Raw genomic sequence first — 16,812 nt, 5'->3', positions numbered from 1 at the left:
TCAAATCTGTCAGTGTGATTCAATCACGTGAGTGCCAAGGTGTGCTGATGTGCTTTGGACTCTTTTGGCTCAGGAAGAGGAACTGTGAAGGTAATCTACACCTGTTGCATTAAGCATTTTCAAAATACTACCCAGCGTTCATAGGGCAAAATGATAAAGATTGTTCGACTTTTATCTCAGACAGACAACAGGCCAAGAGCAGAACTGATATTGAGAACTGTAAAACAATGATTATATGAACTGCTCTAACAGTATCCCGCTTTAATGTTGATGAACTCTACACATCTGTACAAGTAAGTACAAAGACGGATGCAGTGAAGTTGCAAAGACTTTAAATACTTCATTAGGCTTCCCCCCTTAGCCTGACTGCTGTAATCACTAATTATCCTGGTGCCAACAACTTAATTAAATTTACATAGAGGTCTGCCTTTTTCAAATAAATACAATAATCTGCAATATTGTTATTAAAGACATATTGTCAAGGTGATTGTGCATATTGTAGTGTACAAGTCAAGGGAAATACAGCTGTTGTTGCCAATAAAGCAAATATGACCACCAAAATATTCTTTAAAAATCTCTAATGTTGCTTTGTGGCATCACACCATAAATAAACAATACATAAAATGTTAATGTGACAGCCTGACTTGAAAAATTATAAAGTTACTTTACTGAATGTGTTTTGCTGCTCAGAAAGTCCCATTCCAGTTCAGGGAAGGAAGCTTCAAATTCATTCTGACAACAACTAGCAATCAAGGAAATATATTATCAGTTTATTGACCTGGTTTTACATTTACAGAGCAATACTTGTTAACGTCCCTGCTATGTTGACCGAGCTATGGTTGTAATTAAAAGATGGTGCAATCTGTCCTTCATTGAACCTGACTTAGCAGTGGCATCCGTTCCTGATTGAAGTAAAGAATGTAGGTATTTTCCAAAGTGATGTTGCACCATGTTGTTGAGTTTGTGGCTACAGCATGCAGCAACACTGAGCAGCAGTATTGGAATCAAGACACTTTGTAAATGGGTATCCCAAAAGTGACTTTAAAATGGCCTGGTAGAGATCCAAATGAAAAAGAATGTACCCTTAAACCTGACATTTTAAGCAACTGCCCAGTTGGAGTTTCTTGTTTTCCAGCAGGACTTGCTTTGAAGCATTGCTCAGATGTAAACACGTCTAAATAAAATGGCTAAATAAAATGTCTAAATAATACTTTTTGTGCAGCATAAAACTATGGTTATTAAGATCAAAGGGTTGCATTCTTCATATCTCTAATAACATTTAACAATTAGCAACTGGACAGTTTTCTAATCTGAAGTCAACTTTATGATATTGAAATGTCAGATTTTGAATTTAAGTGGAATTATGCATTGCTGTGGCTCGTTCTATCCTATATCGTGAGCGTATTGATGAGTATTCAGGGACTGACTGGTTTCTAGTCGATAGGCTACATCAAATGTCCAGGCTTTCTGGGGCCTGGGTACTGCTCAGGCAGACATGCATCCATCAGGACAGGTCACTTTCTGCTCACTATTTAGTTACTCACTCACTCTCTTATTCACTTGCTGAACCCTGAAACTGTCTACTACACTTGGAACAATAATGTGCTCAATCTCTTTAAATATTCCCATTTTGATTTGTGCTTATACTCCAATAACACTGACTCCTGTACCGTTTATACTCGATCCACACAGGCTGCCTCGCAACAGTGGCGATCCAAATCTCGCGTTAGAGACCCAAATCTCGTGTTGGAGGCACAAGTCTCACGGCACATTTTGAACTGCGTAGAGGACAGGGGCATCTTGCGTTTTGTGTGGAGAACAAACATCACCATGGAAGATGTTGTAATTCTTGATGAGGAGCCAAACCAAGAGGGATCTACTGCATCCGTCATGTCCGAATCCGAGGAGGCTTCTGAAGAAACACCCAATGGCATGAAAACGTGCGTGAAAACGATTCATTGTTCTGTCCGCGCCGTCTGTGCAGCCGTTACCTACCTTAGCTAAAATGGAGTCCTGTGATGCTAGCTATTGTTAGCCAAGGCGCCTTCATCGTCAGTTGCCAATCATTGTAACCGCAACGTACCCGTGTGATATATGTTGGGTTCGTGGCTTACACGACGCTTAAGTATGTTGTGTAATTTTTAGCTGGAGAGTCGAGATGCTAATGGCACTGCAAGCTCGTGTTATTGAGCTATGCTAGCTAGCTACAGCATCGTATCTGCCACTCGCATATGTATCCTCTTCACTAGCCAGGCCTAACGTTACTTGTTTAGTAAAGGTGATTTTTTTGTGTGCTAAATAATCTCCCTATACACTCACACGTTGTCCTAGCACATACTGATATTCCAAGGTTCTTTATAACAATACAAGTGTTCATATTGTATTATGCTATGTAGTACCTTTTGGTGTAACGTTATGTGCCCTCAGGGTAAGTAGTGCATTTAATGTAACATTTGTAGAGTTGCTCCATATATTCTTTATTCAAAAACAAAGGAGTAACCTATGTCAATATTTTCAAAAAGCACATTACCACCATGAATGCAAAACGCATAATATGAGCAATTAATAATACGTTCACTGGTCTTTTATTTGCATTTGATGTCCATGTGATCCCCGACTGTTTTTGAGATAGGCTGCTGTTGTCTGACTTGTAGCTTTATGCATTTTTTTTAGGGATGCTGAGGAAACTAAGCTTCCCGAAGAAAAGCAAGACTCTAAAGAGAAGTCCTCTGGGAGCAGAAGAGGGAGCCGCTTCCATCCCTACAAAGACAAACATGGTGGAGAAAAGAAGGGTACTCATAGGACCCGGGTTTTCATCAGCAATATCCCCTATGATATGAAGTGGCAGGCAATTAAAGATCTAATGCGTGAGAAAGGTAATGTTCCCAGTGATGGGGATGGCGTCTCCCTTCTCTCTCTAAGTCTTTAGCCGATAAGTTCTTGACCCTTTTTCCCTTTCTTACCAGGTGTTGCATCCTGCTTCTAGCAATAGTCAATTAGTTTGTAGCTTTCTCTGGATGTACTTCTCGCACATAGTAGGGAATCAACATAGTGCGATACTAGGTTATCGGTGTTTTAATACTTTTTTTTTGGATGGACACCAATTTAGTTTGGGCTGATATGTCTGTGAGAAATGGAAGATGAACTTAGTTATATTGTCACTTGTTTTATGGCATTGTTAGCTCCAAAATGTAACCTCAAACCAGTCGTAGAATTGATTGTTGAATGATTTTGTTGCATCTGTTGCAAGGTGAATCTTGACTATATCCATGAAAATATTGTAATGTTTTACTTTCTGAATTACGGGGTCTCAAGAGGCCTTTTTTTAAAGCTCAAAGGATAGCTTAAAACTCAACTGCCATGAATGGAATCTGTTGACAAACTGATCATGTTGAAGTCTTTTGAATTTCCCAGGTTTAATGTAGCTGTGTTTCTCTCTGGCCTTGGCCTTTGGGTGTCTCAGTCACTGCCCAGAAAGGCATGGTGTTGTCTGGTGGGATGTTGGTCTGGGCTGACTGTTGATCATTAATGGGACATCTCCATCTGTAGCGGCATTGCCAAGGCCAACGGCGACTTGACGACTTGGTGACTCAAATTACTGTTGTTCTTTTGGTATTTTTCCTTTGTATGTCTCATGTAGTTGGTGAGGTTACATACGTGGAGCTCTTTAAGGATTCAGAAGGAAAGTCAAGGGTAAGTGATGTGGCCAACTTGCTGCACGAGGTTTTAAATGCCCTCAGCAGGCTCTCATTAATCAAGTGCTCTTTTAGGTTCCGATCCTTTGGGTCTTACTAAGTTACTGAACTGGAGAGACTGTGGGTTGTGTTTAGAGCTAATAGTTGGCTAATGATTGATACTCATTTGAAAGGGAGATGTCCTGTTGATTTTGGAAAAGTAGCCTAATGAACTCATCTAAGAGTGCACTTTTGCTTTTGTTGTTGTTATTTCAATTGGTGTAAAAGTTTGTTTGTTTGGCCGTTTTCCAAAGGGAAATGTGGGTTGTGTGATTTGTCTCATTGATTGACCCTCATGCCTCAAAATCTTATTTTACAATTCTGTTATATGGCACAGCTCTCACTTCAAAGGAACAAAATAGTCTTGACTGATCCTGCAGTGCCTTTTTTAATTATGTTTTCATATTGAATGGCAAAATGCATACATGTAAAGATGGACCACACCATTTCTCTTTATTGCAGTGGTAAAACTGGTCAATCCTAAACAATGTACGAAGTACATTTGTTAATGCAGTTTTTTAAAATTTGCTACCATGGTATTTGTGTGCAGTTCAAAACATCAAAATGTTTCACATAAATTACAATGCATAGGTATCTGTTGGTGGCAAATGTTTTAACCAAAACTTAAAAAACATAAACCATTGTTTTATTATTTTTTAAAGTGTTAATTTTCGACATTGTTTGCGATAATGATTGAAAAAATGTACTCTTATGAGCCTTTTAGTCTTTGCAGTAGATTTAAACACAACCAAAAACCTGTTGGCTCAAGCTCACGGGCAAAATATGGCCGACATTCACTGTAGAAAATACTAAAAGCATGTTGATGTATTAGATTCATAATGTTCAACTGCTTTGTCTTGATTTTAACTGTATTGTGTTCACTCCCTCGACTTTGGATGTGTGTGTGACCTGGACTCCCATGATGCCCCCTGGTTAGGGTTGTGGGTAAGACGCTACCTTATTCTCATGAACATAGAACTTTTTAAATTACTTCACACGTGCATGGGGTCATCTTTTGCCCCTGTTTTCCTGATTCAATAGTGTGGTGGAGTTCAAAGATGAGGAGTTTGTGAAGAAGGCGATAGAAGCTATGAATAAGCATGACTTGAGTGGAAGGCCCCTAAACATCAAGGAGGTGAGAGCAAATTATGGTCAAATGATTACAGCAAAACTTTGATTATACTGTTTTCTTTAACTACTTGTTTTGGTTTCAAGATGTAAATCTCTATATACACTTCACGATATGAAATTTGTCTCAGACTAGTGGCGGTTATACAGTTGTGTGTCAGTGTTACTGTCTTATGTTGTGCCTCAGATTCCAAGAAGTAAATAAATCCAACGCAAACATCTGTCATGTTACTGCACACTGAACTTCTGTCAATTTTACCTTATTTTCTGATAAGGACCCTGATGGGGAACATGCTCGGCGTGTGCTGCAGCGCATCGGAGGAGGACAGCAGGGGGGTCATGGGCAGGACATGGGGTCTGGTGGGATGAACATCCCGCCCTCCATTACCAACAACCCCAACATCCCACCTGACGTCATCCATGCACTGCAGGCCGGACGACTGGGCACCACGGTGTTTGTGGCCAATGTGAGTCCATACTGTAAACTATATCCAAATCTAGGTGGTGATGATTGTTCATGCTTATTAAAAATAGCACTGTGTGTTGTTTCACAGCTGGATTTCAAGGTGGGCTGGAAGAAGTTGAAGGAGGTGTTTGGCATGGCGGGCTTGGTGAAACGAGCAGATGTAAAGGAGGATAAAGATGGCAAGAGCCGCGGGATGGGAACAGTGACTTTCGAGCAGTCACTCGAGGCTGTGCAGGCAATATGTATCCTTCAGAGTTGCACACACACACACAAAAAAGAAAGAAAGATCCCAGAAAATGCACACAAAGTAATGATTGGTATTTTTACCGTGGCCTTCTTCTTGACTCTGGACTCAGCCATGTTCAATGGACAGATGCTGTTTGACAGGCAGATGCATGTTAAAATGGTATGTTGATTTTAGTTCTTATGTAACTTAAGATGAAGAGGCTGTGAAAACGAATTTTAACAGTTTATGTGGCTTTATAGGATGAGAAATCTGTTCCTTCTGAGGATTTCCGCCAAGTGGAGAAAACACCTCAGTTACCTCGTGAGTACTCTGATTTCCTCCCGTCAGTTGTTGATATCAAACTCCATATCCATAGTAATAATCTCAGTGTAAGATGTATGAAACCCTCTGGGAACATATTGCATAGATATTTTACAGTGATGTTTTTAAAGGCCCAGGTATGTTCAGTATCATAGCCGTAGGCCTCTTGATGTTATCCGTCAACTGCAGGCTGCTTCACACGTAAAGGCACGATAAAAGAAGTAGCGGTTGCCACTGCAGTTAAATATTTAAAAACTTGTATGAGAAGCAAATTCCTTGGCATGTCTTTAAAAGGCCAGGTTGTTTATTGTATAAAATAACGTCTCGTACATACAGTAATAAAACAGTTTTTATAGATTGAACATATGCAGTTTGCGTTGTATTGCATGTTGTTAAAGATTAGTTCATCCTCCATTCTTGATAGTTGGTGCTTTACTGGTGCAGTAGAGGAGCATAAAGATATGTCTTAGCATATTTCGACTTTGTATTAACTGCACAATATTCTCAATGAATGTCTGCATAGTTGAATATTAGGTATACATTATTTTATGTTCCGTGATCCACTCTTATCCTTGCTAGTGAATCAGCATGGTTCAAACTGTCATCTCTTTTCTTGTGTACTTTGTGTGTAGGGGGTCTAGGTGGTATTGGCATGGGACTGGGACCCGGAGGGCAGCCTATAAGCTCCAACCGTCAGAGCAGCGGTGGTGCTGCAGGAGGAGGAGGAGGAGGAGGAGGAGGAGGAGGAGGAGGAGGCGGCATGGGCTCCATAGGGCATGGAGGTCAGTTCTGTTTGTGCAGAAATGCTTACGTATCCTAGAAACATCACATCCTATGTTGTCTCCATAGACAAAGAATCAGATGCCTCTCCACTAGCTGGTCAACACATGAGCATCAAAAGGCAGCTGTTTTGAACATTATTCTGTAATAATTCATATGTTGGCAACCAACCTACCAGCTGATATACAGGATAACCTTTTCTAGGTGTTCTGATGTGACTCTGTACAGTGTTTGACAATCAGGCTACACCCAGTACCTTTCCAGGGAAATATATTGGATATAAATGGATACAGTACGTGTTTTACATGGCCTGACTGATGTCATCTTTTGCCATAGGTATGGAAGCCCAAGGCTATGGTGGAATGAACAGACTTGGAAGAGGTAAGGCTTTGACTACTTCTGATTTAGTCCTGTGAAAAATCATCTTTTTGTGGAGGCATGGAGAGATTACTGTTCAAACTAAGTGCTGCTTTTGACAGGAATGAGTGGTGGCGGGGGCTTTGGGGGCATGGACAGCATGGGCAACATGGGTGGCTTTGGAGGGAGAGACATGGCGCCAGGTGGCCGGATGGGAGGTGAGTGAGCGTGATCACTCATACTGGTTAGAGATGAGGCTCAGCTGTGGGTTGTTATACTGTAAACAATGAGAGGCACCGTTGGGTTATTGGTAACTTAAGGCTAAGGTTACTTTTCTTTCTGTGTTGAGATATGTACCGGTCAGGAATGGGTGGGATGGATCGTGACTTTGGCCACACCGACATGTCAATGAATCGAGGATTTGGTGACTCTTTTGGAGGAATGGGTAAGTGATAGGCTGAACCCTGAATCCTCTCATCATTGCACTGCAGACACAGTGGAGGTTATGCATGTTCCTCTGTGTAGCTTGGGTTTGAGTTATGATGAGATTTAGGAGTTGCTTTTTGTGTACGGGCTGATGTTTGCTGATGTGAAATCGTTGCGCTGTGGTCTAATCTACACCGACTTGCATTCTCTTCCTTTTAGGTGGAGGATTTGGAGGCGGCATGAGCAGTGGTGGCATGGGGCACATGGGGACTGGAATAGGTATTAAGATATTACATCTACAGCGTTTCTAAATATGTTAAATCAAGTTTAGTGCTGTGTATCAATACTTTCATTTTTTACAAAACTAGTCTATTCCTCCCCTATACTGTAGATAACTATTAGCTTTGGAGGCACTTGTAAGCTACATTCAGTTAGCGCTCTATTACTGTTGACATCTGAAAGTTAGTAGCCATTACCATTTTATAGTCTTTTGACAGTTTATACGGCTGATTGCCTTTTTAAAATGTGTACAAATGTAGCCAAAACAACAGAATAACCCCATAAACCTTCACACATGTCAGACTTGTCCATTATAACGCCGTTTTGTCGGCTGGTGTATCGGTGAGAACGCTGTTGTTTCATGATATGATGTCACCATTTTTGACTTGTCATACTGTAAAATTAATATTGAAATACCGTTGGATTGATACGGGCCTTTAATGAGCTTCATCTACTTAAAAAAAAAAAAAAAATTCTTTCTTTCTTTGATCGTTGTACAATTTCAGTAAAAACAACCACACCCTCCGCCTTTGGATGCAGATGTGTGGTGCTGTGTGTGTGTGTTCACGTTGTGCAGCTCTTCATCCAGATTCCTGAGAGGAACCTTCCATTTGTCCATCGATGTATTGTTGTCTTATCTCACTGTGATTGACCTGTTTCAGAGCCATGAGACAGTGATGTAATTGGCCATTTATTTATTAATCACCACACCCTCCGATTTCTTCTCCACGTCAGCCGGCCCTTTTGCACTTTGCACTGCTGCACGTACATTAACCAAAATAGCAGGTGCACACTGTTTGTGCGCTCAGATGCCACTGCTTTGCACTTGTTGTGTGATTACAATCAGGCTAACGGAGTTGTGCAGAAAAATACTAAATGGAAATTGAGTGTTAAAGAAACTTTGTATTTTGTGTTGAAGATGGTGAAAGGAATCATTGTAATGATTAATGAATGCACATTTCGATATGCAGGTATTACAATATTTATTATATTAGATAAAATAGCTCTGTGATGTGTGTTAAATTGCAGGTGGTGGAATGGGAAACATGTCGATGGACCGGATGGGGTCCAGCTTTGACCGCATGGGCATGTCAGGCATGGACATGAGCCGTGGCTTTGGCAGCTATGGAGGTGGGGGGGCGAGTTACATGGGTGGAGGCATGTCTGACCGAGGCTCTGGGTCCAAAGCTGGCTGTCAGATCTTTGTGCGAAATGTAAGTGTGGATTATGTGAGAACTTTGCTCGTGTAGAAGTGTCTTTATATATTACGATTGGAGGTACAGAGCCTCTCCAAAGACCTCTCCACTTATTTAATGGCCGTTCCATTGATTGATGCATTTCCTCTATGCTTTGAGGCCCCCGTATTGATTTACGGTTTTAAAGGGAAACCGCCCGAGCGTGCCAAGCATTAATATAAATGGTATTGATGCTGTGAATTAGTTCATGATTGGTGTGCTTTCGATGAATGAAATGGTGCTGTAGTTCACAGGAAGGGTTTAACTGTTGACATGTTTTCCCTCTGAGTCTGACTCTTTTAATGTTGTGTTTGTACTATAAGCGTTATTAATGCACTCATCTTATTAATTGCATCTTGTACCAGTTTTGCAAAGCCTCAAATATGTTCACAAATGTATTAACTGTGTCCGTTTGTGTGTTGCAGCTGTCCTATGAGCTGACTTGGCAAAAGCTGAAGGAGAAGTTCAGTCAATGCGGTACGTCCTTTTTGTTTAGTATGAATTCAATCTTCATTGCTAAATTGAGGAGCCGCTCCCGCTGACACTTTATCACAAATGGTCTTTGGACCAGAATGCCCAAATTTCCGGTTTAACGTCCATCAACACTTGGTGAAACGTTGTGGTTTTGGAATGCACTCATGGCTCGTTCTTGTCTACTGCAGGCCAGGTAATGTTCGCAGAGATCAAGATGGAGAACGGGAAGTCAAAGGGCTGTGGAACAGTGAGATTTGACTGTCCAGATAGTGCTGAGATGGCCTGCTTGACGATGAATGCATCCAAGATCAACGGCCGAGAGGTGGACGTCCGTATGGATCGGCACGCCTATCTTTTGTAGAAGTCACGCTAACACACTTCCACATTCAGCCCTTTTTGCCAATGGTCTTTTGTTTTGTTTTAAAAACACAATTATGTCATATCTCCATGTGTCCACTGTTTTTTGTTTTGTTTAGATGTACTACATAGTTCTTATCTTTTGTTTTGTAAACTCCTTTTAATTTGACGTTTATTTGGAGAAATAAACTTTTTAATTTTTACGCCTGGTGGTTTTTCTGTTTTCCATCATTGCTCAACGCTGCTGTGCAGTGGCCTCTTGAAAAGTGGCAGTTTGCACATTAACCGCAGAGGGCGGAATAAAGTGAGAACAGAATGGATGGATGTTATCAGGCTTGGACTCTTGACACTTATCACAGGAAGCTATTTAAATTGCCAGAACTCTCCAAGATTTGTGGTATTTTTATTTTTTTTGCTTCAGTAGAACAAGATAGTCCGTTTTCAATGATTTACTTTTTAGTTTGAAGACAAGTGGAAAGTTTTTTTGTTTGTTTTTTACAAATTTTATAACTTTGAAAGCCATTAAGACTTGCTCATAAAAGCTTATCAGTTCAGTGTTGTGTAGACCGGGCCTCTTTTCACCCACTTCAAAAGGACAAGGCCAAATAAGCTTAGTTGACACCTTTTATTACTTGACTCTGACTCTTCAGTTCTGGATTTATTTGAACTGGGCAGTCACTCCTGGGACAGCCCATTTCCTGTTTTTGGGGCCTGAGTAAGAAGAACAATTGCAGAACATGATAATGTGTCTTAGTTGTATGATGATGAGGCAGGCCTGGATCTGACAGGCACACACAAGAGAATGATCTTTGGCACACTTCCACCTTAAGTTAAATATATATATTTAAATATATATATATATATATATATATATATGAATTGAGATCATCCTCTTCATGAGAAGTTGGCACAATATCTTAAGTGTGTGAGTGGGACCACATTTCCTTAGACTTCACAGTTAAGTTGTGTTCTGGGGCTGTTTGAGTCAATGTGGCTTCAGTCCTGGTGAGGATCTCAGTCACCGCACAATCTTATGGGATTATTCCCAATGATCCCCAGCTCGTAGAGGATGGACAGAGTGGCAAAGACGACGTAGCAGAAGAGAGAAACGAGTCCCAACTTCCAGTCCAACTTCCATCCGTTAATGTGAACGGATACAAAGAGGAAGACGATGGAAAGGAGGAGCGTGGCGGAAATGAAGACCAGTCCAGTGCTGTTGACCTCTACAGGGTTGTTGGTGTCCACAAAGACAGTTTTGATGAACCAAGGCAGGCCCAGGCACAGCATGTCGAAAACATTAGAGCCCACAATGTTGGACATGGCCATGTCAGCTTTCCCTGATAAACAGAAAACATGTTTACAGACTGGATTTAGGTCTCACTCAGGCAATATAAGTATTTTTAACTTGTCATTTCTATAATGGCTGCTGGGGAAGTGAGTCAGCAAAGTGAATGAGTAATCAACAGTTCCCACTTAGATGTCTTTCAGTAAGAGCGCAGTACCCAACTGTATGTAGAAGGAACTTAGGAAGCACGTTATTCTTAATTTTGATAATCGTTTACTTATGGCTGGCGTCAAAGTAAGGGCGACTGATTCACGAGGTAGAGCAGGTCGTCCACTGATCGGTGGTTTGAACCCCGGCTTCTCTAGTCTGCATAACAAAGTGTCCTTTGGGCAAAATAATGAACCCAAAATTACTGTGAATGAGCATTTAAACTAGATCTTGTACCTTGTATGGCAAACTCTGCCTTCAGTGTATGACCGTAGTGTAAATTGCTTTGAAAGGTTTTATAAATGGAAGTCCATTTTACCATCTTAACAAACTGTATTCAGGATGGCTGTGAATTGCAACTGATAAAACGAGACACTGATGTTTACCTTCTCTGGCCACCATCACACTGGCTACGGTGTCGGGTATACTGGTTCCAGCAGCAAGGAGAGTGAGTCCCATAACTGTTTCAGGGATGCCAAGGGTCTCGCCTGTGTAAACATAATACAAACCCACAATCAAAGTCCACATCCAACAACATCAAGCTCGCTATGGGGTGAGAACAGCAGCTGATCTTTACTGTAGCTATAGGGTTAATAAATAATCACCACTAGAGGGTTCATAAATAATCACTGGAGGCAGGGCTGTAGCAGGATTTTGGAAATACTGAGGTCACAAGACCAAATTCCACAAGCGGAACCACGCCCACCTAAGAACATTTCAATAAGTCCCTAACTTGACTCTACAATGTGTACTTTTTAAGTACCGTACTGTAAATGTTTTCTTCTACGCTTGTGCAACCGAGACTACTTACTTCCTTTAATTTTGTTGATTTTTTTCAGCCAAACTGCCAAATCTAAGAATATTTGAACAAGTTTTACAAAACCCAACAGGTGTCACATGTGTAATCTTTAAATCCAACGATAAACCACCCGAATTTCCACACACATTACAGAGGACACGACCTAGCAGCTATAACTCTGGTTGGAGGCCATTGTGAGGGAAACAAATATTTGCAGTTCATCCAGATATTCTGAACCAACACTCTCAATGGGACACTGTGTGCTTGAGTTGTACCTGCTCAGTCCCATGCCTGCTGCTCTTTCACAAGACTAAAGTCTCCCTCCATGTGAGCCGGTCTGACGACTACGGGATAATAATCTCATTATACTCCAGTAGACCTACCACCGTCACATGATGAAGATACCCCTTTTGGCCTGATCCGAGGTCAGTTTTATGTTCTTGGACCAGTGCCTGTGGGTATGTCTGTACGTACACCGCTCACATGACTGTTTCCTGAAGGGTGAAGCAGGCTGTAATCCTGGTTATGAACATGGCCCACTGGAGCTACAACAACCCCCCCTCTTAACTTTCCAGGACAATGGCATCTCAGGAATTAGCCAGCAGACCAACATGTGATTCTACTCTGCAAATCTGACATTCTTTTCTCACAAGTTTCAAACACTTGTGATCAACAAAGGCTCTATAACGTGGTGCATTCGATTTACACCTGCAACTAAACTGAAACCACTGACAGAAAAACAGAAAGTTAAAACAATGATCTCACCGACAACAGTGACCATCCACACCATTATGTAGGTGAAAGCTGAGATCCAGACCGCTGACATGAGGAAGGTTATCATGAACCATCCCTTCCAGAACCTTCTCCTGCAGTCAGGGATGGTCAGGAAAAGCAGAGTGATGATGGGCAGAGACAGAACCCAGAGGATCCGCTTCAGGTCGCTCTCCGGCACGGCAAACACACTTTTATGCTCTGCTGGAACGCACGCAGACGAACACGTTATGAGCGGATTTGTAACGCGTCATACTGGAACACAGTGCACTAAGAAGACGTGCGTTTTACCTTCAGGAATCTCGTTGAGGCCATGCAGGCTGAGGGACAGGTGAGAGTATCCCGAGTCGTCCTGGAAGATCCCGCTGTCTGTCCTGGAGCGACAGTGAACTCGCAGACTGGTTTCGTCGCTCCAGCCCATCAGAGGCTGCGTCTCAGTCTTCTCACCTGATCCTTGAACCAGACAGGTGCAGCAAGGGCTCAGCTTCCTCAGGACAAACTCGCTGATGCGAAGGTCAAAGCACAGGACCACGATGTAGACGGCATAGACCAGCAGCAGACACGCAGCGTCATACCTGTCAACAAAACGTTTTGAGCCCTGGCATTCGCTCTTCACCTTGGGGACAGATGTGAGTGGTGAATAAAATCCCAAGACCTGCTTCAGCGAATGGAACTTGGCCATGTGATAACACCTGAGCTTCAAGTTCAATTTGCTGAAGAGGGCGGTCGAAAGCTCTGGCAATATCGAATCAAATTCACCCTGCTTAAAAGATGATTTTTTAAATGGTCTTGTTTCTATTACTAGACCTCTTCTTCACACCAATATATTGTGTTTAGCCATGTTTTGGTTACTATTTAGTCCAGTTTGGTTTTGATATATTTTGAAAAATATATTTTACAACACAAAAATGTGGTTCCAAATGTATGAAACTCCATATCTTGACAATAGCAAAGCTGTGCTGTTTTTAAGCTAATACTGTCTCACTGTGCTATGACCAACAATAAGTAATGCAAGATGAAAGCTTTCATAAACAAGGACTGCTACTAGTGCTGTGTTTATGATGTGTTATTGTCTTATTTAAGGAACATTTTTGCGCTGTACTGTCAGTGTAATAAATGCCAGTGAGTCACAGTACTGTACCGCTCGTACTTGTTTGGAGATCAGTTTTCATTTGTTCCTTTTAGTGTCACGAGATGCAATAAATAGCTGTATCTGACTTCGGCTTTTACGGCCACCTTACGGTAAGGTGGCCTACTTTAAGGTCTGAAGATCAACCAGATGTTGACGTGCACTTAAACTCACCAGTACACCTTGTTATCAGAAATGATGGCAATAACAGCAGAAACACTGATGGCATATGCCAGGCAGTCCCTGAACAGTGGCCAACAGGTGAGGCGCCCAGCCTGATAAAGGGAAAAAAATAGGGAAAAAAATACATGTTTGAAAAAAATACATGTTGTATAAGCTTGTAAAACACAGCGCACAATGATTCTTCCGCTTTGGCCCAGTAAAGGTGCCGCTCTTACATGTAGTTAATCTTTGTGAGCGTGTGCTTGTGTCATAATGTACCAGAGGGGCCAAGAGTCCACATGCTGCGCAGATTCCTAGCAGGTTGTAGACCGCTGATCCCACAATGGTGCTGACCCCGATGTCTCCCTTTGTCACGAACACACCTGACACAAATAAAGGCACGTCTTAGCTTTGAGGACAGGGACAATGTCTATTTCTATCCCCAAAGGGTGGCGGAGTCACAGTACATCGGGTTGTGAGGGGACACAGTGACGGTGCATGCTGGTGTCACCATCAACATTGTTGTAAATAGTAATGCATAATTACCCAGAAAGGCTGTGACCAGTTCAGGTGCAGAACTCCCAGCTGCCATAAATGTGGCTCCTGCTACATCCTGAGACAGTCCCAGGCCTGAGAGAGACCAAGAGTACGTGACAATTTACATGGTGTGTACGAAATAATCGAAGCACCTGATTAAACACAGTCCAATAACACGACCAGGGAACGAAAACTGACGCTTCATGCCTGTAATATGTATTTTAGGGCTTTGGTAATGCATATTGTACGAGTATGTTGTTTATTAGTTACGTTTACAGCTTGTTTACAATCATTCCATCATTCAATCAAGAAAAAATTCTGAATATTTGCTGGTTCCAGCTTCTGAAATGTGAGCATTTGCTGCTTTTCTCAGTATCAAATCATTTTGAACTGACGATACTTCGGTTTTGGTCTGCTGGTCAATCAAAACAAGACATTTGAAGACATCCCCTGGGCTCTCAGAACTTTTTCATTTTTCACTATTTTGTGAGACTTTTCATCGGCCAAATGATTAACTGATTCATTGGAAAAATAAAACAGACAGATTAATAGATGATGAAATAATCGTTAGTTCATTTTACAGCCTGGTTAAAGTTATTTCCTGTTATTAAAATCCAACTAAAAACACTGTTCAATCAGTTAAACAAACTGACTTTTACTAAATCTGTCCACATATTTAGTTCGGCTTTTTCTTCAGAGCCCTACACTATCTGTGCACCCTAATCCTTTGCCTGTAGTAGTAATCTTGTAAACCCTCATTATTCCCATAATCACAGTATATCACAGCATTACAGTTCATGTGATGATGCAATGCAATGATGTGCCACTCACGGTCACTGATCACTTCTAAGGAAGGCAGAAAGTAATCGTCGCAGATTATTGCGACAGCCAGAAGCATGTAGAAAATAAGCATGAAATAAATAACGAGGCCTCCATCCTTCCTCTCCTGCACCGTGAAGAAGCCGTCAGGAAACTCGGAGGACTGTGATGAGATGCATTCCGTCTCATTCTCTGAAACAGCAGGACACACACACACACACACACACACACACACACACACACACACACACACACACACACACACACACACACACGTCACTGACAAGCAAACCAGCCTGTTGATGGAGCAGCCGACTCTTCCGAGATTGTTTGAGCACTTAATGGCAGTTACACGGTACTTTCATGCCAATAAGACATGAGGATTACAGAGCAAACACTGTCACAGTTGCTGAACCACAAATGATCACTCACACTTTGTAAAAACACCAAACTGTGACATTTGTAATGACACACCAAACAGATTAGAATAATAAAACAAATGTATTTAAAAGTTTGGGAGATTTAAAAACACACAATAATAAAATAAGCAAAATCACACACACTGATAATTCTTACCAAGAGCCCGACGCACCCTGGCAGAATGGGTTTCCTGAGCTGTTTTTGCTGTGAACGATACAAGATGAGCCGCGCAATATAAAAATATTACGAATCCTAAAAAGTAAGGTATAAAATCTTTCCTCTTTTTCTTCAGAGCTGCAGGCCTACTCTTATTCATGGTCACTGGAGTCAATGCAGTGCAACTAGCAAGTATTCCAAGGAGTCATATGTTTCTCTACTCTACAACAAGCTTGCAAAAAAAGGTTAAATGTTGGCTGAAGCTGCTTGTAGGCGCTGCATCTAACACTACACTACGACTACAAGCTGCAGAGAGAGATTATTGGGGCGAGAAAGCATCTTTTAAGGCCTGGCACGACCAAGAATAGGGGGGGGGGGGGGGGGGTATCACGAGTTGCAGCCATTCCACTCGACTTGAACACGCTCCAGCCCTGAGGCACGTCAGGGGTGCAGCCATTCATGATGAAACACACTTTAACACGTCTTTGATTGTGGGAAAGTACTTTCTTTTCTTTCTGGTAACAGAAATGTATGTCGGGAGCTCTGCAGGTCAGACAGCAATGCTTTGATGCTAGAGTATAACTCTAGACTTTACCTTCATGTTTATTAGTGGTTACAAAGAGATATTAACTCCCAAAAAAGTACATTTTTATATTTGGTATAGCCTGACAGGATTTAGCAAAGGCCATCATTTTCAGTTGCTATAAAACGAGGAATAAATACAACAATATAGTATACGTGTGT

The 16,812-nt window shown here is 41.6% G+C and overlaps 2 protein-coding genes across 3 annotated transcripts; one reads left to right on the top strand and one right to left on the bottom strand.

Annotated features, from left to right (window-relative positions):
- The first annotated feature begins 1,770 nt into the window (after positions 1 to 1,770).
- myef2 (myelin expression factor 2) lies at positions 1,771 to 9,986 on the top strand. The gene is made up of 17 exons (XM_079290933.1): positions 1,771 to 1,940; positions 2,674 to 2,876; positions 3,641 to 3,693; positions 4,672 to 4,679; positions 4,776 to 4,869; positions 5,138 to 5,329; positions 5,417 to 5,570; positions 5,685 to 5,734; positions 5,815 to 5,875; positions 6,508 to 6,657; positions 6,992 to 7,036; positions 7,135 to 7,230; positions 7,362 to 7,457; positions 7,658 to 7,717; positions 8,747 to 8,931; positions 9,378 to 9,429; positions 9,615 to 9,986. The coding sequence occupies exons 1-17, from the start codon at positions 1,831 to 1,833 to the stop codon at positions 9,785 to 9,787; spliced, it is 1,782 nt and encodes a 593-aa protein (XP_079147059.1). The 5' UTR covers positions 1,771 to 1,830; the 3' UTR covers positions 9,788 to 9,986.
- Positions 9,987 to 10,223: 237 nt separating this feature from the next.
- slc24a5 (solute carrier family 24 member 5) lies at positions 10,224 to 16,362 on the bottom strand. Of its 2 annotated transcripts, none has more exons than XM_079290909.1 (9): positions 16,069 to 16,362; positions 15,505 to 15,684; positions 14,683 to 14,766; positions 14,416 to 14,519; positions 14,149 to 14,249; positions 13,137 to 13,420; positions 12,840 to 13,049; positions 11,662 to 11,763; positions 10,224 to 11,120 (listed from the first exon to the last, which is right to left on the bottom strand). In XM_079290909.1, the coding sequence occupies exons 1-9, from the start codon at positions 16,226 to 16,228 to the stop codon at positions 10,798 to 10,800; spliced, it is 1,548 nt and encodes a 515-aa protein (XP_079147035.1). In that variant the 5' UTR covers positions 16,229 to 16,362; the 3' UTR covers positions 10,224 to 10,797. The 2 variants fall into 2 exon arrangements, with proteins under 2 accessions (XP_079147035.1, XP_079147036.1); XM_079290910.1 differs by having other exon boundaries at positions 12,840 to 13,046.
- Between the last annotated feature and the right edge of the window lie 450 nt (positions 16,363 to 16,812).

This window comes from Melanostigma gelatinosum, assembly GCF_949748355.1.
Source record: "Melanostigma gelatinosum genome assembly, chromosome: 2".
Lineage (NCBI taxonomy): Eukaryota > Metazoa > Chordata > Actinopteri > Perciformes > Zoarcidae > Melanostigma > Melanostigma gelatinosum.
Note: the sequence above shows the minus strand (reverse complement) of the source record. Positions and strands in the feature narration are given on the sequence as shown.